Genomic DNA, 27,500 nt, shown 5'->3' with positions numbered 1-27,500 from the left:
TAATGAATCGAGCACTTTTTGATTGTAAAATCTCAAACTAATTTCAAGTCAAGCAAGTGGTTCTTAGTCTCAGATTTCAGAGGAAATATAACGGATAAGCTAGCGAATGTTTGATTCATGCTGTTGATTAGTATAATAACCTGCTTTTGTGGTTTTATTTGGGATGATATTTGTTCAATGAGAATTATTTTGTTATTCTGCTTTTTTAAATATGTATTAATGCTAGACATCAAGGTCTTATGGGAGCTTTTACTAAGAAACCTTGTTCATTACATTTGCATGTCTGACAAACTACAGCAATTATACACAGAATTAATTAAATAATTATAACATCCACTCTGAAGAATTAAGGTTAAAATGTGACTTGATGATTCAAACTGTCACACACACACTCTGTTGTTCTGAATCACTGGAGTAATTTTGTGTAATAATTGTCATAGTTTGAGTTCCTGTCAGATTTGTGTGAAAGTCTTCACTTGTCTGGTTCTGATTGTTATAGTCTCATAAGCTGCACTGAATTGTTCTTGCAAGACAAATCAATTTTCTATGACAAAATCATTTTCTGTCTCCTGTCATTTGTCTATTTTTCACTCCTTCATTTGTTCAGTTAATCAACAATTTTAATATTTTTTACTTAGATTGAAGCTATTTTAGCCTCAGTAAGATTTTGAATGTTTTCTGAAGTCTCTTCTGCTCACCAAGACTGGATTTATCTGATCAAAAATACAGTAATAAAAAAAAAAAAAAATCATAATTATGTAAATCATCAGTTTTCTGTGAATATACAGTAAAGTGTAATTTATTCCTGTGATCAAAGCTGAATTTTCAGCATCATTACTCCAGTCTTCAGTGTCACATGATCCTTCACAAATCATTCTGATATGATGATTTGATGCTCATTAACATTTATGATTATTATCAGTGTTGAAAACGGCTTCATATGATCATGCAAACTGTGAAATCAAGTTGAAAAGAGCAGCATTTATTTGAAATAGAATCTTTTGTAACATTATAAATGCCACTTTTGATACATTTAATGTGTCTCTGATGAATAAAAGTATTAATTTCTGCCACCGACTCCATATGAAGATTCCTGAAAACACACACAGATCACGTGATGTTTAAAAAATAATTTATTGTTCTTTATGTACAGGAAATATAGAAAACTGAGTAGAAAAGTTATTGTACAGCAAACTCTCTCTGTACACTTCATTGAGAAGAAACGTCCAGATAAAACCCTCCAGCTCAACATCAGTCCAGTGACGTCAGCGGGACAGAGGGATTGTGGGTAATCTGTACCATGAACATGTCAGTGAATCTCACACACACACATCCAGACGCTCTCTTTGGTTTGTGAATATCATGATCATCACTGCACATGTTCCTCACGAGAACATAAACCTGCGTCAGGAGGAGAAGAAAGCGCTGGTTTTACTGGGATTCGGGCACTTGTCAGCTGGTTTGAACCGGTTTAAGCTGCTCGTTCGAGCCGTTCAGGGGGAAATAAAACATTAAAATAAAGATGCGTCTCATTAAAGCTGCTAAATACTCAGACGACGACGAGCGTCGATGATGCATAAGAACTAGAATAATAATCATAATACAAAGGCATTCCGTAAGCGTGGATGATTTGGTCCGTTCTGAAGGCGTGACGTTCCTGAAGACGAACACTGAACACTCGTTTAATACTGATGCCGTTCAGATGTTGGAAAACACACACCAATCTCTCCCTGAACCCAATGAACACGTCCGTCTCTTTGTCCAGATGCTCCTCAAATAAATAAACGTAAAACTGCAACAATTCAGAAGAAAACGCAATAATGCTGTCAGTCGGGATATAGTGATGACACACTGCACGTCTCAGGTTAACGACAGGAAAATAACGTGTGATCATCCCGGCTGTGGAGGAAACTTTCCTCCACATCAGGAACACGAGCGGAAGAAGAAGAAGAAGAAGAATATAGTGTTGGACGCTTTACACCTTAAAAACAGCTAAACCTGCAGTGTGAAGAGAAGACGAGACACACACACACACACACACACACACGATGGAGATCTGAGAGGTCAACGAGGGTCAAACGGGTCAGTCTTCCTCACATGTATATCTGCAGCCAATAAAACAAGGGCTGATATTTCATGATGAGCTTTAAAACATGAAGCCAGAGCAAAAACAAACCATAAAAAAGAAAAAATCATTGTGATAAACACTACATCTGACTCATGAAGGGAGAAACGTGTGCTTGTGTGCGAGTGTGAGAGTGAGTGTGTGTGTGTGTGTGTTTGAGAGAGTGTGTGTGTGTTTGAGAGAGTGTGTGTGTGTGTGTGTTTGAGAGAGTGTGTGTGTGTGTGTGTGTGTTTGAGAGAGTGTGTGTGTGTTTGAGAGAGTGTGTGTGTTTGAGAGAGTGTGTGTGTGTGTGTGTGTTTGAGAGAGTGTGTGTGAGTGTGTGTGTTTGAGAGAGTGTGTGTGTGTTTGAGAGAGTGTGTGTTTGAGTGAGTGTGTGTGAGTGTGTGTGTTTTATGAAATCATGATTTGGTGTAAAGCTGGTTGCGAGAGCTGATGTTGTAGCGACACTGCAAAAAATAAAATAATTTTTTTTCTATTTTTGTCTTATTTTGCGTTTAGTTTCCGTCTTGTTTTCCAGCACAAATATCCAAACATTCTTAAATCAAGACACATTTACTGGAGAAGAAGCAGAATGACTGAAGATAAAGTCTTGTTTTACAATAAAACAACTTAAATGATCAAAAATGTATATTTAATTCAAGAAAATATATCTAATATAGTGATGAAACTGCACATCTAATAATATCAGTAACAGATTGGCTGTAAAATAATGTTGAGAAATAACTCATGTCTGAGTTTGATTACGCCTGTTTTACACTGGACTTTAGAGTCTGAAAACAACACTTAATATCTTATTAAAAGAGAAGTTTATGGTTATAACAAGAACAGATATCTGATGTTTCTGACCCCTCTTCAGTCCTGCTGCTGCTTCTCCAGTAAATGTGTCTTGATATTTGTGCTGGAAAATATAAAAGCAAAGTAAGACAATAATACCAAATATGATGTTGTTGTTGCTTGCAGTGTTTACGTGAAGAGAGAGAAACATGACGCCGCATTTGACCACAGGATGGAGAAAACACTGCAAAACACACACGACACTGCAGTCTGGATGGAGCCGCAATCAAATAAAAAGACACACACACACACACACGTAACCGGTCACGGAGCAGCACAGACGGGTCATGAGAGTGTGCAGTCGTACGACCCCTCGTCCAGCGGCTCACACACATACATACACACACACACTAGTGTTCTCAAAAGTACCAACTTCGGAACCAAGTCGGTACTGAAAATTTTAAATTGTGACTGAGCGCTGATGAGCGGAATCATAAACACCTGTGATTGGCCGTTGTGTTCACAAGCTCATCAGATCTGTCTGTGATTGGCTACAATGATCAGCGCTTCAAAAACATGTTGTAAATACACATCAATGAGGCTCTTCAGCGAGCGCTTGCACAGACACACACGTGAGAGTTTGAAAGAAAACACTCCCGTGCGTTGATCATTGTAGCCAATCACAGACATGTCTGACGAGCACGTGAACAACAGCCAATCACAGGTGTTTATGATTCCGCTCAGCCCTCAAAGAGTCACAATTTTAAAATGTCAGTAGTACCGACTTGGTACCTAAGTCGGTATTTTTGACAACACACACACACACACACACACACGTAACTGGTCATGAGAGAGTGCAGTCGTACGAGCCCTCATCCAGCGTCTCTCACACACACACACACACACACACACTCATGAGAGCGTGCAGTCGTACGCCCCCTCCTCCAGGGCCTCCTGCTGCGCGGGCTCCTCGGGCGTGTCCTCCAGGGGTCGAGCGCTGGCTCCACAGGGGCCGTCCAGGGGCAGCGGGTGGGCAGAGGTCACGACCCCGCGGGGTCGCAGCGGGTGGGCAGAGGTCACGACCCCGCGGGCGTCCTCGGCTCTGGGCTCGGGCTCCGAGGCCCCGCTCGGCTGGAACGGCTCGGGCTGAACCGGCTCCTCGGGAACCTCTGAGAGCTTCAGCAGCTGCGGGCCAATCAGGTGCAGGAACGGCTTGTAGCCCAAACTGACAGGAAATGACATCAGAGAGGAAGTCAGTGAGCATATCATGAAATAAACACGTCCATTGCAACATTAATCAATGAACTTCTTAAACATTATACATGGGTTATGGGTAACAGTTTACAATAAGGTTCATTAGTTAACATTAGTTAAAGCTAGTGGTCGAGGTCGGTACTGCAGTCCAAATTCAAAATATCAAAGATGGAAAAAAACAATAAAATGACATGTTGCCATTCAGCTTTTCTTCAGCAAGGATGCATTAAATTGATCAAAAGTGACTAACTAAATTATGACTTTTAACTGTGACAGTAATAACAACCCTTTTTTGACTCAATTTTAACTATTTTCATAAATGCTGTTCTTTTGAAATTTATTCATCAAAGAATCCTGAAAAATAAAATGTATCAATGTATCACAAAAATATGAAACATTGATAATAATCATAAAGACCGAGTGTCTCGGTACATAAATCATAGTAATGATGCTGAAAATTCATATATTCACATGAAAACTATGGAAGCTTGTTTCCGCCACAGAATAAAACATTTGAAAAGATAATTGAGACTATCCCACAATCACCAGTTTATATCTCACAATTCTGACTTAATTGCGAGTTCTGACATCTTTTCTCAAAATTGTAAGATATAAACTCACAATCGCAAGTTATAAAGACCAATTCTAAGTAAACAAATCATTTCTTCAGATTTGCAACCAGTGTAAGTTATTTTAAAAAAGTAATTAGTTATAGTTACTAGTTACTTCTCACAAAAAGTAACTGCGTTAGTAACTGAATTACATCATTACAAAAGTAACTAATTACCAGGGAAAGTAACTATTGTGTTACTTTAAAAAAAAAAGTTTAAATATAAGAAATGTTTTGGATACCCTCCAATATGAACATGTTAAATGAATGAAATGGACACTAAATAGAACATCTTATTATTATAAAACATTGTACACTAATCTACACTATTTTAATGTTGCTGTGGGACAATGTGAGAGAGACCTCTTAACTTAAATATTAAACAATATTATATATTATCATTACTATAGTGGAACAACTAAACACAATAGATGGTTTAGAACTGTAATATTTATTGCACAGACCACAACTGGCCATCAAATAAGTCTAAAATAAATTATGCTTCTTAAGAAATGTATCAAAAATAAATAAATAGTTATAAAAAAATACACATACACTAGTGCATATAATTAACATTTTAAAACACACACACCTTTACAACTGGTAGACATACCGTATAGCCTACTTGAAGTATTTTCTTCCTCACAATAGTAAGTTTTAAAAAAAGTGCTCTCAATATAATACTGAACAATGTACCAACATTAATAATAATAATAAAATATAATCTTTTGGGGGTTTATTTTTATAACCTACAGAGAACGTCATCATCAGAGGTTATTTTAGCCAAATTCTAGTCGTGTTCTGTGTTCACAACCGGTCGAACAAAGATGTTTGCTTTGAACGTTCCCTGCAGGTTGTTTTGGAGTTTTATTGTATAACCATGTTATAGAAACTAATTAAAACATTGCATATGATACCAATATGCTTCAGAGATTATTCTAATGCTGAAATGTGTCATTTATTTATAAATAAAGTATTTATGCTCGGACACTCGGTCTCTCTCAGGCACTGTCGAGCGCGTTCGCCTCGCTTTTGTCCAGTCCAGCGCCTCATAAACACACACACACACACACACACACACACACACACACACACACACACACACACACACACACACACACACACACACACACACACACACACACACACACACACACACACACACACACACACACACGAGAAAAAAACTTTGCAGGTCCTATGGCTGAGAGAGAGCCTACTCGGATGAAAACCGCTTCAGTGAGCTCAATTATAGTAACGCCGCATTTTATTGACAGTCGTTAGTAACGCCGTTTATTTATAACGCCGTTATTCCCATCACTGATTGCAACTTAAAAAGTCAATCACAAGTTTGCCAGAACTCGCAATTAAGTCAGATCTATAATTGCGAGATATAATCATTCAATTCTGAGATAAAAAGATATAAAACTCACAATTGTGATAAAAAATATCTAAATTGTGACATAAAAAGTCACAATTACCTTTTTTATTTTTTATTCTGTGATGGAAACAAGCTTCCATAAAAATTGTAATAATTTTTTATGTATTTTTGTTCAAATAAATGAGAAGAGACTTCTTTCAGTAACATAAGTAAATCTTGCCGACCCCAAACTTTTCAACGGTACTGTATATCTACGTTTTCTTCATCATTTGATTTACTCAGTGTATCCGAGCCGTATAACACTGACCAATCAGACGAGACCCAGAGGTCGACCGCCATCAGCCCGGCTCTGATGCTCTGCACCGTCTCTGCCGGGACCTCTGGACTGTCCAAGAAGCCCACGACCTGCTTGATCACGCTGGCGTCCCGTAAGATCAGCCCGATGATCACACACCACTCCAGACAGCCCGCCTCCATGAACACGTGCAGGAGATACCTGAGAAACACACACACACACACACACACACACACACACACACACACACACACACGAGAGCATGCATGATAACCAGGGATCATACAGACACTGTAAGAGGAAATTCAAGGACTTTTCAAGAACTACTTTTTTGCTTTTCAAGGACTTCAATCAGAGATCTCACTTATCAAACAATATCTGTATCTTTTATCTTTAAAATCTTTATATAAATCTTTATATATTTAAATTTATCTTTATATCTTATCTTTCAAATTCTAAAAAAGGTAAACAGATAAACAAAAATAAACCAATAAAACAAAATGGTACAAATAAAGTGCAGCGGATGCAGTGACTGTGGAAACTCCTATGAATATATGATTGAGCTGAAGAATGAAAGATGTAACATATCCTTGGATATTTATGAGCAATATCGCACTCATAGCCATGAGAAATGCCTCTATATCAATATCAGACGGACCACAGCGTTCATTTAGTGTGAAAAGATTGTTTTATCAATAAATTTAAACACTAATTTCACATATATTGTCTTTCAATAAATCAAGCGCTTTTCATAAATATGTCTGTTTTCAAGCATTTCCCAGGACTTACATTTCAAAAAGTCAAATTCAAGCACTTAAAGCATCTTGTCATGTCAAACACAGTCAGTGATTTGATTGGTTATCGGTTGATGATCTCATGAAGACTCACCGGAGCTGCACTTGACTCTTGTGCGGCCCTTTATTGGCCAGCTCCATAGAGATGTGCTCCAGCTCTGATTGGCTGAGACTGAGGGTGGAGAAATTCTCATCGACCATCGTCCAATCACCATCCACCATCGAACTGGTCTCAGTGAGGTCCGTGGCTGAACCGATGCTGTACTCCTCTCCTGAACGGATTAATTAAAAGAAAATAAGACAGAGAGAGAGAGAGAGAGAGAGAGAGAGAGAGAGAGAGAGAGATTTTATTCTCTTACCTTTGTTAATAAGAGGAGAGAGAAAAGCCTCCTGGGTCTGCGGTCCTCCGTGAGAGGAGGCGGAGTCTAGTTCCTTAGGCACCGCCCCCAAGCCATCAAGCCAGCTGTGATTGGCTGGGGTGACCTGAGGGGGCGTGGTGTCCATGTCACTGTTCAGCAAACTGTCCGCAGACTGAGACTTCAGCAAACGAGAACTCAACACTACGAGAGAGAGAGAGAGTTCATGTGATTGGAAAGTCATAACCTCATACATATATATATATATAAATAAATAAATAAATAAATAAATAAATAAATAAATAAATACACACACACACGTGTGCATACATTTTAAAAAAAAGTGTTATTTATATATAAAATATTACACATATATTATGTAAACAAACTTTTATTTTGAAAGCGATTAATCGTTGCACGGCACTAAAAAAATATATATATATTTACTAACTTTTTTATTTATTTTCTCTCTAAATTTCTGTATCTGATATCTGATACTGATACACACACACACAATGATAAATTAATATAGATCATATTATATATATATATATATTAGTCATTTGTGATTAGCATTAGTCTTGTGATACAGACTGTTATGGCATAACTGGAGAAAAAAAATGGTTCACACACCTGGGCGGCAGCGTCCGTTCTTCAGTGGCGAGCTAATAGAGCATGCTGGGATGACGGGAAACGGCCACAGGAAGTCCTTGTGCAGGCATTTGAGCGCGGTGACGAAGTCATCGACACGAGCCACTCGCGTGCGCTCCCGACACAGCCAGCCAATCAGCTCGAAGCCCAGCTGAGCGGAGAAACAGCCCAGGTCCCGCAGCCGGACCTGCTCCAGCAGGAGCCGAGCGTGTCTCCACAGCATCAGGTCAATGTAGAGGTTCTCCGCGGAGTCACCGTCCTTACACCAGCGCTCGCCACTGAGGACACACACACACACACACACACACACACACACGTCATATGAGCCGAAACATGTTGTGTGGAAATAAAGAATCTTTATTATCTGAATAAATCAGACTTCTCAGCTAGGGCTGGGTATCGATTCAGATGTTCCAATTCGATTCGGTTTCAATTCGCAAGCTCTCAATTAGATTCGATTTTCGATACAATTTTGATTCATAACTCGATTTCCGGTTCGACTAATTGAATATAGATTTAATACAAATCCTATATTTATTAAAAAAAGAACAGTGAACATAATTTCATTTTATTAATTAACCATTTGTAAACTTAAGAGCCATAAACCTGTATATTAAACTCTTTTTATTTTTAGGTACACTAGGGTACATTAACGCAGAACCCAACTCTATAATTCAAATACATTCAATGAATAGACAGGATTTTGATGCAAGATCAAGAACAGTCGCATGTCTTGATCAAACAGGATCAGGTTATTATATGTTTAAGATAAAACACACATAAAATCTCACAGCATTAGCTGTAACATGCAAGCCTATGAACAGTGGAGGAAAACTAATACTGGCTTTTGGGTGATAGATAAATAAATATGGGAAAAAAATGATTTGAATCGACCACATTTTAAAAACCGATTAATCGAAAAATCGCTTTTGCCCAGCCCTACTCCCAACACTGAGTTACTGTCTGGTAAAGCTGTGAGACGAACATTTGAATCACTCTTAACTATCTCAGGGCTCGACATTAAGCCTTTTCATGTGCTTGTCCTTCAGACAAGTAAACCGGTCAATCACTTGTCCGAGTAAAAAATGAGCTTGTCCAGAAAAAATAAGAGTTTGTTTGTGCTGTAAATATAATTTATTCTGAAGCAATATTCTCATCAGTGTTCAGTCAGCTTTGACATGCTTAAATCTGCATATGTATGATATTTTAACCTTTATAAAGGGCATTTTCCCCCCTAATCATTTTACATATACTGTATGCTTCATCTTTCATTTTTAATTCTTAAATTTGATCAATAAATTAAATTAGAATTATAATACACTATAAGGCTGTTACCAATAAAACTAAATAATTTGCACTGAAAAATGACAACTGCATTAAATGATGTTATGAGATTGCTTTAAATATAATTTTTTTATATATACAAATAAGAAATGTTGGAAAGAATGATACTTTTAAAAAACGAAACTAAACCACCTGTAGGTGGCGGCAGGTGACCGTCTTAATGAGCGAGTCATTGAGTCATTTCTTCAAACGATTCGTTCAAGAATAAGGCAGTTGTTTATGAATGAGTCAAAAATGCTGAATCATTCAGTAATGAAACAGGGATGTGTGTTGCTTGTGTGTTGCTGTGAGATGCGTTCTGGTTCTGCTCTGATCTTTGTTTGGAACTATTTTCGCTGCTGAAATAGAACAAAAACAGTCAATAGTGCGTCTAAAATGTAAGTGACCTCATTTTAATCACTTGTTTATTGAACGGTCGTATGAAATTGGTGTCACATTTTCAATCGTGATGGTATTCAGCACTCTTGGTAGTGTGATGTTGCTAAACTGCATCATATGTTATAAATATAAAAACTCCACATTTTGAATTTTTAACACAGTATGTTAACAGAGTATCTTTGTGTGTGTTTTGCGCTCATTTGTTTCCATTTCTCCTCATGAGGCTGTGAGAGGCTCAACAGCACAACCTTGCTTTCCCCTTCAAAAAACCCACTTGTCCCGGACAAGCGTTGTGTCGAGCCCTGTATCTGCATGTGTGTAGAGTGTGTGTTACCCTTTGCAGGACGGGCCGGAGGGCATGCTCAGGGTTTTCTGCAGGTTAAACTTCCCTCCTGTGATGCTGTCGACAGACTGAGACATACTGATGCTGCGGTTACGGAAAAACTCAAAGCCTCCCGTAGAGCTCTGCTCCTGCACACACACACACACACATCTCCAATCATCACATGAGCTTCAACATGAGCATTTCAACACCATGTACACACACATCTCCAATCATCACATGAACATCTCAACACCATGTACACACACACACACACATCTCCAATCATCACATGAGCTTCAACATGAGCATTTCAACACCATGTACACACACATCTCCAATCATCACATGAACATCTCAACACCATGCACACACACACACATCTCCAATCATCACACAAGCACCTCAACACCATGCGCACACACACACACACACACATCTCCAATCATCACACGAGCACCTCAACACCATGCGCACACACACACACATATCTCCAATCATCACACGAGCACGTCAACACCATGCACACACACACATCTCCAATCATCACACCATCTGACGTCTGCTCACCTGTGTGGTGGGTGTGCTGGGCGGAGTCTCGCTCTCCCCTGAACCAATGGCCTTGAGGAAGCGGATCATGTGACGACACAGATCCCATTTGCCCTGCTCGAGGGCCGTGTTGAAGAGCAGAGTGGCGTGTTGACGGCTCACCGCTGGAACCTCCATATTCTGCAAACAAATATCATAAAATAATGTGAATAAAATAGGATTATTCAATTAGATGCCCCCTCTATTATGAAAAAGCTGTTTAGGACTGTTCCATTAGTTCATACAATCAGTGTAAATGATAATCATGTATGTACTGTATCATATTTTATCAACACAAACCTGAGTGAGAGGTCACATAAACAATTGTATATTTAGACATGTGAAATTAATTCTTTATTCAAGCTTTCTATTTCAGATAAATGCTGTTCTTTTGAACTTTCTATTCATCAATAAATGTAATGTATGTAAATAACTGTTTTAAACATAGCTAATAATGAGGAATATTTATTGAGCATCAACTCATCATATCAGAATGATTTCTGAAGGATCATGTGACACTGAAGACTGGAGTAATGATGCTGAACATTCAGCTTTGATCACAGGAATAAATTACACTTTACTGTATATTCACATAAAGAACTGCTGATTTACACTGGAATAATATTTCACAATTTTGCTGTTTTTTGTTGTTGGTGTATTTTTAATCAAATAAACACAGCCTTGGTGAGCAGAAGAGACTTCTTTCAAAAACATAAAAAATCTTACCAACCCAAAACTTCTGACTGGTCGTGTACTTGTGGTAAAAAACTATAAAAATGTCCTGGGAACATCTAACAAAATACTTCCTTTAATGTTTCTTTACATTAAACTGTTTAATTTTAATTATTTATTTATTACATCACAGACCATTTAAAGTGGATTTAACTACTGAAGATGTAAAATAGATAAACATAAATGGTGAGAAACTACAGATAATGATGACATTTCAAGTGTTTTTATTTTATTTTTGTATTCTCAAAGTATACAGTGATGTGCAAAAGTCTTAGGCATGTTAATATCCCCCAATGGTTTTAAGTCAGTTATTTATATCTTTTGCTGTAGTGTGTCAGTAGGAAATATCAGTTTACATTTCCAAACATTCTTTTTGCCATTAATTGTAATAATCCAGTGAGATTTGTGTCTGACAGCAGCCGGTATGATCTGATCTCACCATCATCGAGTCCGTCTGTGAAGAAACAGAAGAAACTGAGACAGACTAAATCCAGAAGAACTGCGGGAACGTCTCCGAGACGCTTGAAGAAACCTTCCTGCAAAGCTACCTGAAAAACTATGCGCAAGTGTACCTGGACAAAAGCCGTTTTAAACAGCAAAGGGTCGTTACACCATATATTGATTTGAATTAGTTAATAGAAATTAAATCAGAAATAAATTCAATTTGTGATTTTATTTCTGAAAGCATTCTCACTTTACAGCATTTTAACACAAGTGCCAGTACTCTTCACAGTACAGCTTTGCAGGAAGGTTTCTTCAAGCGTCTCGGAGACGTTCCCGCAGTTCTTCTGGATTTAGTCTGTCTCAGTTTCTTCTGTTTCTTCATGTAATCACAGACGGACTCGATGATGGTGAGATCAGATCATACCGGCTGTTGTCAGACTCCTTGTGCATACACAAATCTCACTGGATTATTACAATTAATGGCAAAAAGAATGTTTGGAAATGTAAACTGATATGTCCTACTGACACACTACAGCAAAAGATAGAAATAACTGACTTGTGGGATATTAACATGCCTAAGACTTTTGTACAGTACTGTATATCAAGTGTTTTGTTCTTAAATTGTGTGTTTATTTCTAGGTTTAGGCCTCACCTGCAGGATGATCAGGTACGACGCGGCCGTGTCCAGATCCTGCGCCATCAAACACTCCTCGAACAGGTCTTTGGGGTTCCCGACGGCGGCGAACAGGTAGTTCCACAGCGCGTACTCGGTCTTGCGCGCGCAGTGGACGATAGTCTGCAGGAACAGTGGGAACTCGGTGACGAACTTGGCCACGGTGGGCAGCAGCGGGTCTGGGATGGGCTCTCGAGACGTGGCCTCCTCCTCCAGAACCACGTGCACCATGAGCTCCAGCACGTGCGGGAAGTACGGCAGCGCCGCGCACGACTGCGCTAGCATTAGCGCCTGCTCGCCCAGGTTACGCATTAGCAGCTGGCGTAGGATATGATGGAGGTAGATCTGAGATGTTCGTTCCACCGTGCAAAACGGGAAGAGCGTCTCGAGCGTCTCGGAGGACGAGCTCAGGCCGTCGAACAGCATGGTTTCATTGGAGGCGCCGAGGATTAGCGCGTCCTCGAAGAGCACGGTTAGCGGGTAGATGTTGATGTGGAAGGGTAGCATGATTCTGCGCGACAGGAACGAGTGGGGTTTGCGGTGGTCTCTGGGAAACAGTGGGAGCCACACCTTCATCCCCGCCTCTCCGCACGAGAGCCACAGCGCCTCCATCAGGTGCCGTTTCTTGCGGTTGCTGCGACATGTGGTCCAGACGTTCTCCACACACTGAGCCAGAACCACCGGCGCACAGAACGGCTGATGGAGGGAGACACGCGTTAGTCAAGAGACAGATAATGGATCACCATCACAGACTGACATTCAGGGAGAGCAACAGCGCCGCCCACTTTTTTCTGTGATTTATTTTAACTAACCAGAACTAACAATGAGCAACACATTTGGGCTACACTTTATTTTAAGGTGTCATTGTTACAGTGTAATTATACATTTAAGTACTGAGTGATATTAATTAACATGTACTAATAGGGTTAGGGTTTGGTTGAGGGTTAGTTGCATGTAATTATGCATAATTTTCTGTTATTTCTATGGTAAGTACATGTAACATATGCAACAAGGACACTGTAAAATAAAGTGTTACCTACAATTTGTAACAGTATTTAATAATCATTAATAAATCCAGCCGTTCATTGTTCATGTTAGTTCACAGTGCATTAACTAATGTTAAAAAGCACAAAACACTGTGGACAGAAAGACTGTGAACTACAATCCCATGAAGCATTGCACATGACAATCAATGGAGAAACATGAAACTACTGATTTAAAGATGTTGATAATGTATATATTAGAATGATTTGTGAAGGATCATGTGACACTGAAGACTGGAGTAATGATGCTGAAAATTCAGCTTTGATCACAGGAATAAATTACACTTTACTGTATATTCACATAGAAAACAGATGATTTACATTGTAATAATATTTCACTGTTTTTACTGTATTTTTGATCAAATAAATGCAGCTTTAGTGAGCAGAAGAAACTTTTGACCGGTAGAGTGTGTATATATGTATATATGAACAATATATTTTACATTTATTGCAAAATATGCATGGATACAGTAGTTTGAGAGCATAGGGAGATTGACTTGGTTATGTAATTTTATATGTTTACATATATTTGCAGTACTTCATGAGAGCTGCCGGCACTAAAGTGTTTTTATTTGGAATAAACATGATTATAAAAAAAAAAAAAGCTGAAATAACAAAAGCATATATCATCGATTAACAACCTCACAGAACATCTGTCTTAAACAGGTAAGTTATTATTAATTATCATTTCCTTATCAAGAAAAAGAAAGAATGAGATCTTTCCTCACAGAACCGAACACTCTTGTGCTCTATTGGATCAGGATAAGGGGCGGGGCATCAGACTCACCAGCATCGTCTGATTGGCTGGCGTGTCCTTCTCTCGTACCTGTGGCCCGGATCGATCTCTCTGCAGCATGATCAGCTGACCAGCCAAATTCAACAGGATACTCTCAGCCGAACAGGCCTGACACACACACACAGGTCATGAGTACGCATGCAGGAGTGTGTGCGTGAGTGTGTGCGCGAGAGTGTGTGTGCGAGAAAGTGTGTGCGAGAGAGTGTGCGCGAGAGAGTGTGCGCGAGTGTGTGAGAGTGTGCATGAGTGTGTGAGGAGTGTGCGTGAGTGCGTGAGTGTGTGCATGTGAGTGTGCGCATGTGAGAGTGTGCATGAGTGTGTGAGTGTGCATGAGGGTGTGAATGTGCATGAGTGAATGTGTGAGTATGGTGAGTGTGCGTAAGTGTGTGAGAGTGTGTGAGAGTGTGCATGTGTGAGTGTGCTTGAGTGTGAGTGTGCGAGTGTGTGTGCGTGTGTGTGTGTGTGTGTGTGTGTGTGTGAAAGTGTGCGTGACTGAGTGTGCGAGAGTGTGTGCATGAGTGTGTGCGTGAGTGTGCATGAGTGTGCATGAGTGTGCATGAGTGTGCATGAGTGTGCGTGAGTGTGCGTGAGTGTGCGAGAGTGTGTGCATGAGTGTGCGTGAGTGTGCGAATGAGTGTGCATGAGTGTGCGTGAGTGTGCGAGAGTGTGTGCATGAGTGTGCATGAGTGTGCGAGAGTTTGTGCGTGAGTGTGCGAGAGTGTGTGTGTGTGTGTGTGTGTGTGTGTGTGTGTGTGTGTGTGTGTGTGTGTGTGAAAGTGTGTATGTGAAAGTGTGCATGTGAGAGTGTGCATGAGTGTGTGTGAGTGTGTGAGAGAGTGCGAGAGAGTGCGTGTACCTGCTGTGGGGCTTTGAGTGTGATCCCGGTCTCGGTCCGCACTGACGTGAGGGTCACAGACACCACTAGACCAGGGTGAGGAATATAGCGAGACATCGAGACCTCCTGCAACAGCTCCACACTGGCTGACGGGTTCGGGCTGATGACACACACACACGGAAACATCAAGACATGTTCATGACAAATACAACAAACTTCCATCTTACAAAACACTTGTCGTGTACAAAAAACATAAAATAGTCTAAAAAAGGCATTCTGGGTCATATCTATGGAGCACCAAAGTGCTTGAAATAACAGAATTAAATATAATTATTCACCTTTTATATTGACTGACATTTTCCATTATTATGACAAAACTCTTTAGGAAAATCAAGGTTTGGAAACACAGGATTGATCCATTAGTTCATTCAGAAAAGAAAAGACTTTAGAAAAAGCTCACTTTTAATAATATTTTATATAAAAATAAATGCATATAAAAATAAAAAACACAAAATTATAAATAAAAAGCATTTCTAAATGTGTCTTTACTTTTGCATTTTTTTGCTTGTTTTTTTTTATCAGTTTGTTTTTTGCAGATGTTTTTCTCTTTTATATATTCATTTAATATTTTAAATGTAGCACCAGTGAATTTCATGATGACAGGGTTTACTAACAATTGCTGGGTTTTTAATGGATTATTACAAAATGAACTAGTCTATTAATTCCAGATGATCTATGTCAGTGTGTGTGTGTGTGTGTGTGTGTGCGTGTGCGTCACCTGTCGTGTCGTCTCTCGATGCTGTACAGGCAGATAGAGCAGTCGGCCCGGAACAGAATCACCACGTTACGAAACACGTTCAGCAACAGTGTGTCGGCATGAAGTTTGGTGACGCTAGCAAACGCGTTATCCAGATTAGCCGAGCGCACGTACAGCCTCAGCTAAAGCCATGAAAACACAAGACATTCCATCACACACACAGATCAATACTGAGAAATCAGAGGAACATTAATGCAAGCGTTCTTGCCTCTTCCTGCCGGTCGATGAAATTATAACACGCAATAACAACAAAGTCGTTCCACCACGCGAGACCGCCCGTCACCGCCATATTCTGCTCCTGAAAACACACATCATTTCATCACAGGCTTTTACCTTTTAAATGAAAACACACATCATTTAAGAAAGTTTCCATCACAGGCTTTTACCTTTTAAATGAAAACACACTGATGGAGGGACGTTTACCTGTGTGACGTTACCGAACAGTTTCCATTTCCTGGAATATAAAGAATAATGTGCAAATCCACGGCGACCAGCGACGGCCACACACTGACCAGACCAGTCTATCGCTGCAAACTAAACACACAAAGACAGCCAGATTAATCACTCATTTCATCAAAAACTGGATTTCTGGAACCAAATGGAACAGTGAAAAGCTCATTAGCATATGACCACCCACATTTGCATATCTATAAAGAGCATTAGTGCCCGCACAGTTTTTAAGCAGCGCTGGTTCTCGAATTTTTCCCATTCATTTTTACCCCCAAAGGAATTTTTTTAAGTTTTGTTGAAGAGTTATAAGCCATGAACCGAGGCAAACGTCTACGAGGAGAATCACAACATTACTAACTTGTGTGGTTATAAAAAAAAAAGTGAAACTGTGGCAACTTTCAATGAGCAAGGGACACTTAAACATAAAAAATTAAGAATTACAAGTAAATAGACAAAGGCATACTATAAAATATATTCAATATTACACAAATATATTGCCTTGATTCATCAAAAAGGGGTTGGTTAGATTCTCTGCTCACCAAAGCACAGTAAAATACAGTAAAAACAGCAAAATAGTGAAATATTATTCCAATGTAAATCATCTGTTTTCTATGTGAATATACAGTAAAGTGTAATTTATTCCTGTGATCAAAGCTGAATGTTCAGCATCATTACTCCAGTCTTCAGTGTCACATGATCCTTCACAAATCACTCTAATATGATGATTTGATACTCAAGAAACATTTATGATTATCATAAATTTTTAAAACAGTTCATATTTTTGTGGAAACTGAGATATCTTCGATGAATAGAACGTTTAAAAGAACAGCATTTATTTGAAATATAATCTTTTGTAATATTATAAATAATTGTCATGTCTTTTGATCGTTTTAATGCATTCTTGTTGAATAAATGTATTGATTTTACTGACCCCAAACTGTTGAATGCTAGTTTATATTGAGATCATAAAGTCATATTGCATTGTTGCATGAGGTAACAAATGTATTGTGGTGCACATATTATAGATCATTCAAGGTTTAAACAGTTTTAAAATAGTCTTAATAGTATAAAATATCATGAAGTGTTGAGAATATGAGCCAGCGAGGCGGTTCTTACCCTGATGGGCCAGTTGGTCTCTAGATATGTGCTGTGAATCTGCAGGATTCAGAGGAACAGAAGCATATTTCAGAGTCTGAGGTGAACAATCTGGAGCGTGTGATGGAGTGTGATGGTGTGTGGTGATGTACCTGAACCACCTGCCAGTGCTTGTGTCCCAGTAAAGTGCTGAGCCCCTGAGAGAGAGGCGTGGAGAGCGAGGGCCGGTGCAGAGGAGTCCCAGTGTCCCGAGACGAGCTCTTATCCGGCCCGCTGTGAGCCTGAGTCGGGTCTCCACAGGTCAGATACAGACGGTCCTCTCCCTGCAGCAGCACCTGCTCCTGGTTACTCTGATCTCACACACACACACACACACACACACAACCATCAATACTGCATGTACCCTCTTACATCTGATCATCACTGTTCCATGTGCATAAACAGCAAAAACACTCATGCAATTAATTCTTATTAACTAACATTAACAAAGATTATAAATACTGGAACTAATGTATTGCTTATTGTTAGTTCATGTTAGTTAATACATTAAAATTAAAAAAATAAAATAATGAACCTTATTGTAAAGTGTTACCATCTAAAACTACATCTGGACACATTAAAAGATCTTTTCTTACGAGTCAACTTAAGAGTCCATGAGGAGCTGAAGCACATCAGACTCTTAACGACGCGTTTAACCCTGAACTCTAATCACACATGCAGATGCGTCTGTGTTTAAACTAGTGACAGTGGTGTGTGTGTGTGTGTGTGTGTGTGTGTGTGTGTGTGTGTGTGTGTGTGTGTGTGTGTGTGTGTCTCACCGTGCACGGGTTGACGGTCAGTGCGCTCTTAATGAACTGAAACTGCAGAATGCCGGCTTGCTGGAGCTTGTCGTCTCCTTCCGCTTCCACAGGAGTCGAGTCTGAGCTGCTGATCACCCACAGGTGGTACCCCTCCACACCCCAACTCTGAACACACACACACACACACACACACACACACACATTCAGCATCCAGAGCCTCTTCAGGCCAGTTCACACCGACCGACACCGACCATCACCGGATTACAGCGCACTCAGCATGACCACTCGATGAACACACTGATCCGGTGAAGTGTGTGTCGTCACAGTGTGAATTCAAGCTATACATTAGATCGTGACTCATTAGAACCTATAACCTTCTTTATCAAGTAAAAGTCCCTCAGTATAATTGTACAAACGTCCTTTGTCCAGACATAATTTATCATTAAAAATCATGATTATCAAATATGATCATCAAGCTTTTGAGGACAATCATTGTTTGCACTGCATTATGTGCTTTAAAACTACAGAGCTTTGATCATAGAACTATAGACATTAATGTCTAATATCTATAGCATTCAAGCTATACATTAGATCAGCTCATGTAAGCCGTTGATGATGTGCACTAACACTAAAGACATTATCATTACTTGAAAAAATACTAATTATTTCAGCTATAATTAAATGTATAATTATATTATAATATAATAAATAATTATATAATACTCAGATATAATAAATAGTTTAAACTAAAACTTTATATGATATATATTTAGTAATGGCAAAAAGTGATTTGATTTTAAACACCCTACAGGTTCAGTTCACTTCACGTTTATTTGCATAGGCTTTCACAATATTGTTTCACAGCAGCAGAAAATGCACGAGTCTAATTTAGAGTGATCTGTTATCAAATATGACTATGTCTAAGTTATGCATTTCTGAAATGTACATAATATACAAATCACACAGTAAGCAAATAATGTATTCATTTAAACCAGGGGTTTTCAAAGTGTGGGGCGTGTGGTAAACATTATAGCCTAATTAGTTTAAATTTATACATTTAAAATGTAAAATTGTTATTATTCAGAAAATAAGCCCTTGTTTACACTGCAGGTCTTGATGCCAAATTTACCATCCGTTTATGAATGTTATGATGGTTATGAATGGTGTTCTGATGGTTATGAATGGTGTGTTGGTGGTTATGAATGGTGTTCTGATGGTTATGAATGGTGTTATGATGGTTATGAATGGTGTTATGATGGTTATGAATGGTGTTCTGATGGTTATGAATGGTGTTCTGATGGTTATGAATGGTGTTCTGATGGTTATGAATGGTGTTCTGATGGTGATGAATGGTGTTCTGATGGTTATGAATGGTGTTCTGATGGTTATGAATGGTGTTATGATGGTGATGAATGGTGTTCTGATGGTTATGAATGGTGTTCTGATGGTGATGAATGGTGTTCTGATGGTTATGAATGGTGTTATGATGGTGATGAATGGTGTTATGATGGTGATGAATGGTGTTATGATGGTGATGAATGGTGTTCTGATGGTTATGAATGGTGTTATGATGATGAATAAAGAGCATGTTTCCACACTCACCATAGAGCTGATCTTCAGAGGATCTTTCTTCGTGCCGTCTGAGCGATAACTGCAGCAGGAAAAACAACAACACTTTAAAATGAGCTTCCATTAGTTAACTTCATTACTGCACATGAACTAATAATGACAAATACTTCCACAGCATGGACGAACAAACATGAACTAACAATGCAGTATTATTATTATTATTAACTAAGATTAATAAAGATGAATAAATACTGTAACAAAAGTATTGCTATTGTTTGGATTAACAATTTTTAAATCGCATAATTTGTTTAATGTAAACCAGGGCTTAAAAACGAAAAAAAAAATCAATCGGTTCACTCCGAGCAGAATCGATATTTTAACGTTTCCGTTTTTGCGTTCCTCGTTAAACATTACCGTTCCGAAACCGGTTTGATTAGATAAAATACCGGTTAATAACGTTATTTTAATTTAGCCTATACTTTAAACAAATATGTATAAATAAGACTAATTTTCACTCAAAAATAAGATAACACATGATAATTAAACTTGAACATTTATTTCATAACATTGTTAAAACCACAACAGAAATACCTGTATTAATTACAAAGCATAAACAGCTGGAAAAATATTGACCTGTTTTACTGGACCGTTAGACAATCGAAATTGGCACTCTTATGGCTAATTCTTTTCTGAAGAGTGATACAATTATTTGTACCTATTATTATTATTATTTTTTTTTTTTTTGCAACACGAATTGTTTTAGAAATTACATGATATAAAAATTATATAAACTGGACAATCATTGCTCTTTTAATGCACCGTCAACTGCTAATTTCAAAGCAAACACTGCGCAACACTGCATCACATAAACAATTTCATTCTGCGAAGCACGATCACTTAATGCAATAACATTGTAAAACTACAACAAATTTTCTACTATTTTTAATACAAAGCATTAAAAGTCTATAAAGAAAACATTTACCTGTCCTGTTTTTGGCTACCTGAAAGACTATAGAAAAAAATGTGCGATAGTTGCTAGCACTTATACGAAATCCATAAACTTTTTGAGCTTAAAGTCCGTACTGCTTGTTTAAACGTACGAAAAGAATGTCCTCCAATACCTGTGCATTCATTGAAGACCTCAGTGGGGAAAGAATGTACTTGAGGCATGAAAATGCGCGCTCTACGCTGACTTGCGTTACCGGTAGTGCAATTGCAAGTTTGTACAAATCGTCAACGTCACAATTCTGAACTACTAAATTTATGATTGGTCAATGGCAAATTAAAATATTAAAGAGAACGATAAAATAACGTTATTAACCGGTTTATAGTCATTTTAAATAAACGTTTCTGTTCAGAACGATTAAAATTGATTTTGTTTTCGGTTTCGTTTTTGTTCCTGTTCAAATTTCGTTCGTTTCCGGTTTTCGTTTTCGTTCCTTGAACCGGTTCAGAGCCCTGATGTAAACACTTATCGGGATGTTTTGTTATACATGTCAATTGTGTTGTTTGTCAAGCAATCTGACATTAAACTATTTATTACCCTTATTGTAAAATATAACCAGAAACAAAAGTCGAGATGCAAAACTCAATCCGTGAATATTCTGGTTACGGTGTCTCAACTCGCCTACTTACACTACGCCCTAAAAGTGTGTACTCTTTTTGTGAAGCAGAAGAGCAGACAAGCTTTGGGACAAACTATCACGTTATAAAATAGCATCTTTAACGGTTGCTCTCGGTTGCTTAGTTACACGCATCTTGCCACGTAAACTGGCCTGTCAATCATCTTGTCAAGGATAAAATCCTCCACATTTCATTTAATATCCTCCTGTATCGGAGAGAAATGCAGAAGTGTGTTGATCTGCAGTCGCGGGTCTTTCATGACGAAACTCATATTCATGCATGATGCGTTTAAAAGCGAATGGCCAAACGGATCTTCATAAAAGTTCACGTTGTTATTGCAGATGAAACATAACACGGATAACATTACATAAATATTTTGGTTACACTTTATTTTAAGGTGTCATTGTTACAGTGTAATCATATATTTAATTACTGAGTAATATTAATCAACTACATGTACTTACTATAGGGTTAGGCTTTGGTTGAGGGTTAATTGCATGTAATTATGCATCATTTACTGTTATTAGTACGGTAAGTACATGTAACATACGCAACAAGGACATATGTTGATTATTAGTCACTCAAACCCCTTTATCTAAACCTCTCTACTTAACCGTCGGTCAACACTTTTTACTCGTGTTTGTACTTCTATTAGCGGTTATAGTGAGCACGGATCCGCACTTCGAGAATCCACCAGGAATAGTAGATCATCCGGAGACTTTCGGCATACTCTTCAACATACTATGCTTTGGGACACACTTATTCTAATCTCACACACTGTTTAGGATGGATAGTGTGAACATTGAGACTCACGCGAAGTCCTCTCCGAGTGTGCAGATGAGATGAGCCCCGAACACACTCCACAGGGACAGGCCTCCACAGTCCCACGTCACCATGGCAACGCTGCAGTCGGGGGACCAGCGGATCATCTTCACAGGGCCCGTCTTATTCCACACATCTGGGACGAGAGAGAGAGAGAGAGAGAGAGGAGTGTTTAAACCAGCGTCACACACACTAAACCAGGGGAGATGTCTCCAGAACACAGGGAAATGAGGAGCAGCAGATGGAAAGTAAACTGGAACGGGATTTTTTTTTTATGCAGACAGGATATGCAATTAGACAATCCGAAAGCAAATCAACAACAAAAATACTAGGATTGGGAAACGATTAATCGGGATTAAATCGCATCCAAAAAAAAAGTTTACATATGTTTGTGTGTGTGTTTTTGAAAGAAGTCTCTTATGCTCATCAAGCCTGCAGTTAAAAAAAAAAAAAAAAAAAAAAAAAAAAAAAAAAAACAGTAATATTATGAAATATTATTACAATTTAAAATAATGGTTCTCTTTTTTAATATACTTTAAAATGTAATTTATTTTTGTAATGCAAAGCTGAATTTTCATCAGCAAGTACTCCAGTCTTTGGTGTCTTATGATCCTTCAGAAATCATCCTAATATGCTGATTTATGATCAATGTTGGAAACAGTTGTGCTGCTTAATATTTTTTCAGGATTATTTGATGAATAAAAAGTTAAAAAGAACTGTATTTATTTAGAATAGAAATCTTTTGTAACAATATACACTACCGTTCAAAAGTTTGGGAACAATAACTATTTTTTTTTAAAGAAATTAGTACTTTAATTCAACAAGGATGCGTTAAATTGATAAAAGGTGATGGTAACGATTTATATTGTTAGGAATGTTTTTATTTTGAATAAATGCTGTTTTTATGAATAAATGCTGTTAACGTTTTACTCATCAATGAATCCTGAAACAAGTATTCCAAAAAAATATATTAAACAGCACAACTGTTTCCATCATTGATAATAACTGAGTATCAAATCATCATATTAGAATGATTTCTGAAGGATCATAAGACACCAAAGACTGGAGTACTTGCTGATGAAAATTCAGCTTTGCATCACAAAAATAAATTACATTTTAAAATATATTAAAAAAGAGAACCATTATTTTAAATTGTAATAATATTTCATAATATAATTCATAATATATATTTCATATATTTCATAATATATATATTTTAACTGCAGGCTTGATGAGCATAAGAGACTTCTTTCAAAAACATTAAAAATAGTAATGTTTCCAAACTTTTGACTGGTACTATATATATATATAACACACACACAGTAGTCAACTTTTGAAGTGGATCACAAAAGTTCATCAAGTTGTCCTAAGACAAGAACGGGTATTGTTCAAAATTCATGTATAACTTTTTTGAAAGGTTTTGATCCACTTCAGATGTTGAATACTGTATTTATACATAATATATATTAAATATAATTATTTTATATGTAAATAACACATTTTTATTAAATATACACATGCATGTGTGTGTATTTATATATACAAAATAATTATACATTATGCAATAAATCGTTGGCCAGCCCTAAAAAATACATTTAAAGAAATAAAATGCACGAAAAAAAATCTGTGTAAAAAATGTAAGTGTAGTTTGCTTGAACTGTAATGTTACTGAATGCATAAAAATATAAAGTGTAAAACAACTGACAGTTTGATTGTACTGTAATATTACTAAACTGTTATTTAATTTTAGCAAATTATTGTGTTTGTTTATAATTTAACAGCTATTTTCATGGCAAGTAAATCATGAAAATAATTAATCTTCAGTTAAAAAATAAATATATCAGTAACACTTTGCAACAAAGTTTCATTAGTAGCATAGTTAATTACATCAGTTAAAGAACTAAATAAATGCTGTAAAAGTATTTTAACTGTTAATTATTTAATAGTTAATATAGTTACTTTCAACATTTAATAATACTTTAAAAATCAAACATTGTGTCTCGAAAAAAGCTAAAAATGTAATCTGGCCTCATTCAAATCTTCATAAGAATAAACAGAATAATTTTTTTTTTAATTTGATTAAAAATCCTAAACTATAGCTGGGAAAATCAGTTTGAGCCTCGACGTCTTGCCTATGGATCAACAACCAGCATTAGCTGGAATCGGACTAAGTGACTTCCTGTTGTTACAGTGGTTTATCTCACTTGATCAGGAAACTAACTTGACAGACTGACACTTCTGAGGAAATCTAGTCAGTGATTTGAGGGTTTGATGATGTGATTCCCAAAGTCAAGTCCCGATGATGTCATCGTCCAGCTCAGTTCAGGTCTCATATAATGGTGTCAATGCAGGCAGACCAATAATATTGTTGAATATTAAATTAAATGTCCCTAACTAGCCAAAGGCGACAAAGGCAAACACACACACAGCAGCCACCAGGGGGCGTCAGTGGATCACGAGCGAACACTCGATCAGAGAGGATTGTGGGTCTGAGGTTAAATAAAAGGATCATCCTCCATCTGTGGTTTGACTGAAGCTGTGCTTGAATCCTGTGGTTTCACTGCAGTTTAACAGGAGTGTGTGAGGAGCGTCTCACCTGGGTAGTGTTTAGGGGTTAACTCGAGTTTAACAGGAGTGTGTGAGGAGCGTCTCACCTGGGTAGTGTTTAGGGGTTAACTCGAGTTTAACAGGAGTGTGTGAGGAGCGTCTCACCTGGGTAGTGTTTAGGGGTTAACTCGAGTTTAACAGGAGTGTGTGAGGAGCGTCTCACCTGGGTAGTGTTTAGGGGGTTAACTCGAGTTTAACAGGAGTGTGTGAGGAGAGTCTCACCTGGGTAGTGTTTAGGGGTTAACTCGAGTTTAACAGGAGTGTGTGAGGAGCGTCTCACCTGGGTAGTGTTTAGGGGGTTAACTCGAGTTTAACAGCAGTGTGTGAGGAGTGTCTCACCTGGGTAGTGTTTAGGGGTTAACTCGAGTTTAACAGGAGTGTGTGAGGAGCGTCTCACCTGGGTAGTGTTTAGGGGTTAACTCGAGTTTAACAGGAGAGTGTGAGGAGCGTCTCACCTGGGTAGTGTTTAGGGGTTAACTTGAGTTTAACAGGAGTGTGTAGAGGAGTGTCTCACCTGGGTAGTGTTTAGGGGTTAACTCGAGTTTAACAGGAGAGTGTGAGGAGCGTCTCACCTGGGTAGTGTTTAGGGGTTAACTTGAGTTTAACAGGAGTGTGTAGAGGAGTGTCTCACCTGGGTAGTGTTTAGGGGTTAACTCGAGTTTAACAGGAGAGTGTGAGGAGCGTCTCACCTGGGTAGTGTTTAGGGGTTAACTTGAGTTTAACAGGAGTGTGTAGAGGAGTGTCTCACCTGGGTAGTGTTTAGGGGTTAACTCGAGTTTAACAGGAGTGTGTAGAGGAGCGTCTCACCTGGGTAGTGTTTAGGGGTTAACTCGAGTTTAACAGGAGTGTGTAGAGGAGTGTCTCACCTGGGTAGTTTAGGGGTTAACTCGAGTTTAACAGGAGTGTGTGAGGAGTGTCTCACCTGGGTAGTGTTTAGGGGTTAACTCGAGTTTAACAGGAGTGTGTAGAGGAGCGTCTCACCTGGGTAGTGTTTAGGGGTTAACTCGAGTTTAACAGGAGTGTGTAGAGGAGTGTCTCACCTGGGTAGTTTAGGGGTTAACTCGAGTTTAACAGGAGTGTGTAGAGGGGCGTCTCACCTGGGTAGTGTTTAGGGGTTAACTTGAGTTTAACAGGAGTGTGTGAGGAGCGTCTCACCTGGGTAGTGTTTAGGGGTTAACTCGAGTTTAACAGGAGTGTGTAGAGAAGTGTCTCACCTGGGTAGTGTTTAGGGGTTAACTCGAGTTTAACAGGAGTGTGTAGAGGGGCGTCTCACCTGGGTAGTGTTTAGGGGTTAACTCGAGTTTAACAGGAGTGTGTAGAGAAGTGTCTCACCTGGGTAGTGTTTAGGGGTTAACTCGAGTTTAACAGGAGTGTGTGAGGAGCGTCTCACCTGGGTAGTGTTTAGGGGTTAACTCGAGTTTAACAGGAGTGTGTAGAGGGGCGTCTCACCTGGGTAGTGTTTAGGGGTTAACTTGAGTTTAACAGGAGTGTGTGAGGAGCGTCTCACCTGGGTAGTGTTTAGGGGTTAACTCGAGTTTAACAGGAGTGTGTAGAGGAGTGTCTCACCTGGGTAGTGTTTAGGGGTTAACTCGAGTTTAACAGGAGTGTGTAGAGGAGCGTCTCACCTGGGTAGTGTTTAGGGGTTAACTTGAGTTTAACAGGAGTGTGTGAGGAGCGTCTCACCTGGGTAGTGTTTAGGGGTTAACTCGAGTTTAACAGGAGTGTGTAGAGAAGTGTCTCACCTGGGTAGTGTTTAGGGGTTAACTCGAGTTTAACAGGAGTGTGTAGAGGAGTGTCTCACCTGGGTAGTGTTTAGGGGTTAACTCAAGTTTAACAGGAGTGTGTAGAGGAGTGTCTCACCTGGGTAGTGTTTAGGGGTTAACTCGAGTTTAACAGGAGTGTGTAGAGAAGTGTCTCACCTGGGTAGTGTTTAGGGGTTAACTCGAGATTAACAGGAGTGTGTGAGGAGCGTCTCACCTGGGTAGTGTTTAGGGGTTAACTCGAGTTTAACAGGAGTGTGTAGAGAAGTGTCTCACCAGGGTAGTGTTTAGGGGTTAACTCGAGTTTAACAGGAGTGTGTAGAGAAGTGTCTCACCTGGGTAGTGTTTAGGGGTTAACTCGAGTTTATGAGAGAGCTGCATGGATCCTGTAGAGCTGTCAATCATGTAGACCAACACTGAACCACTGCAACACACACAATAAACATGATCACACACACTCTTCTGGTGATTTGAGATGATATCACTCACAAACAGAGCAATTTCTATCTGATTAAATATATCTAGACTGAGAATAACTACTAAAATATTACTACAGATACAA

At 38.7% G+C, this 27,500-nt stretch overlaps 2 protein-coding genes across 2 annotated transcripts in view; one reads left to right on the top strand and one right to left on the bottom strand.

Annotated features, from left to right (window-relative positions):
• ermp1 (endoplasmic reticulum metallopeptidase 1) overlaps nt 1-1,070 on the top strand; it is a 29,471-nt gene extending 28,401 nt beyond the window's left edge. The window contains exon 15 of the mRNA XM_084387228.1: nt 1-1,070. This exon is cut by the window's left edge and continues 2,091 nt beyond it. The gene's annotated coding sequence lies outside the window, so the exon portion shown is untranslated.
• The window catches only part of ric1 (RIC1 homolog, RAB6A GEF complex partner 1), a 66,677-nt gene that overhangs the window by 1,755 nt on the left and 37,422 nt on the right, over nt 1-27,500 (bottom strand). The window contains exons 8-26 of the mRNA XM_084387227.1: nt 27,274-27,362; nt 22,563-22,707; nt 20,160-20,208; nt 18,576-18,722; nt 17,910-18,107; nt 17,779-17,817; nt 16,636-16,746; nt 16,421-16,510; nt 16,174-16,334; nt 15,417-15,555; nt 14,552-14,668; nt 12,701-13,417; nt 10,855-11,013; nt 10,297-10,433; nt 8,223-8,518; nt 7,593-7,793; nt 7,328-7,505; nt 6,452-6,640; nt 1-4,124 (exon numbers count right to left, since the gene is read on the bottom strand). The exon at nt 1-4,124 is cut by the window's left edge and continues 1,755 nt beyond it. Of these exons, the coding sequence (XP_084243353.1) occupies nt 3,812-4,124; nt 6,452-6,640; nt 7,328-7,505; nt 7,593-7,793; nt 8,223-8,518; nt 10,297-10,433; nt 10,855-11,013; nt 12,701-13,417; nt 14,552-14,668; nt 15,417-15,555; nt 16,174-16,334; nt 16,421-16,510; nt 16,636-16,746; nt 17,779-17,817; nt 17,910-18,107; nt 18,576-18,722; nt 20,160-20,208; nt 22,563-22,707; nt 27,274-27,362 (3,475 nt within the window). The 3' untranslated portion in view covers nt 1-3,811. The remainder of the gene's footprint in view (nt 4,125-6,451; nt 6,641-7,327; nt 7,506-7,592; nt 7,794-8,222; nt 8,519-10,296; nt 10,434-10,854; nt 11,014-12,700; nt 13,418-14,551; nt 14,669-15,416; nt 15,556-16,173; nt 16,335-16,420; nt 16,511-16,635; nt 16,747-17,778; nt 17,818-17,909; nt 18,108-18,575; nt 18,723-20,159; nt 20,209-22,562; nt 22,708-27,273; nt 27,363-27,500) is intronic.

This window comes from Rutilus rutilus, assembly GCF_951802725.1.
Source record: "Rutilus rutilus genome assembly, chromosome: 18".
Lineage (NCBI taxonomy): Eukaryota > Metazoa > Chordata > Actinopteri > Cypriniformes > Leuciscidae > Rutilus > Rutilus rutilus.
This window is presented reverse-complemented; position numbering and strand designations above follow the sequence as displayed.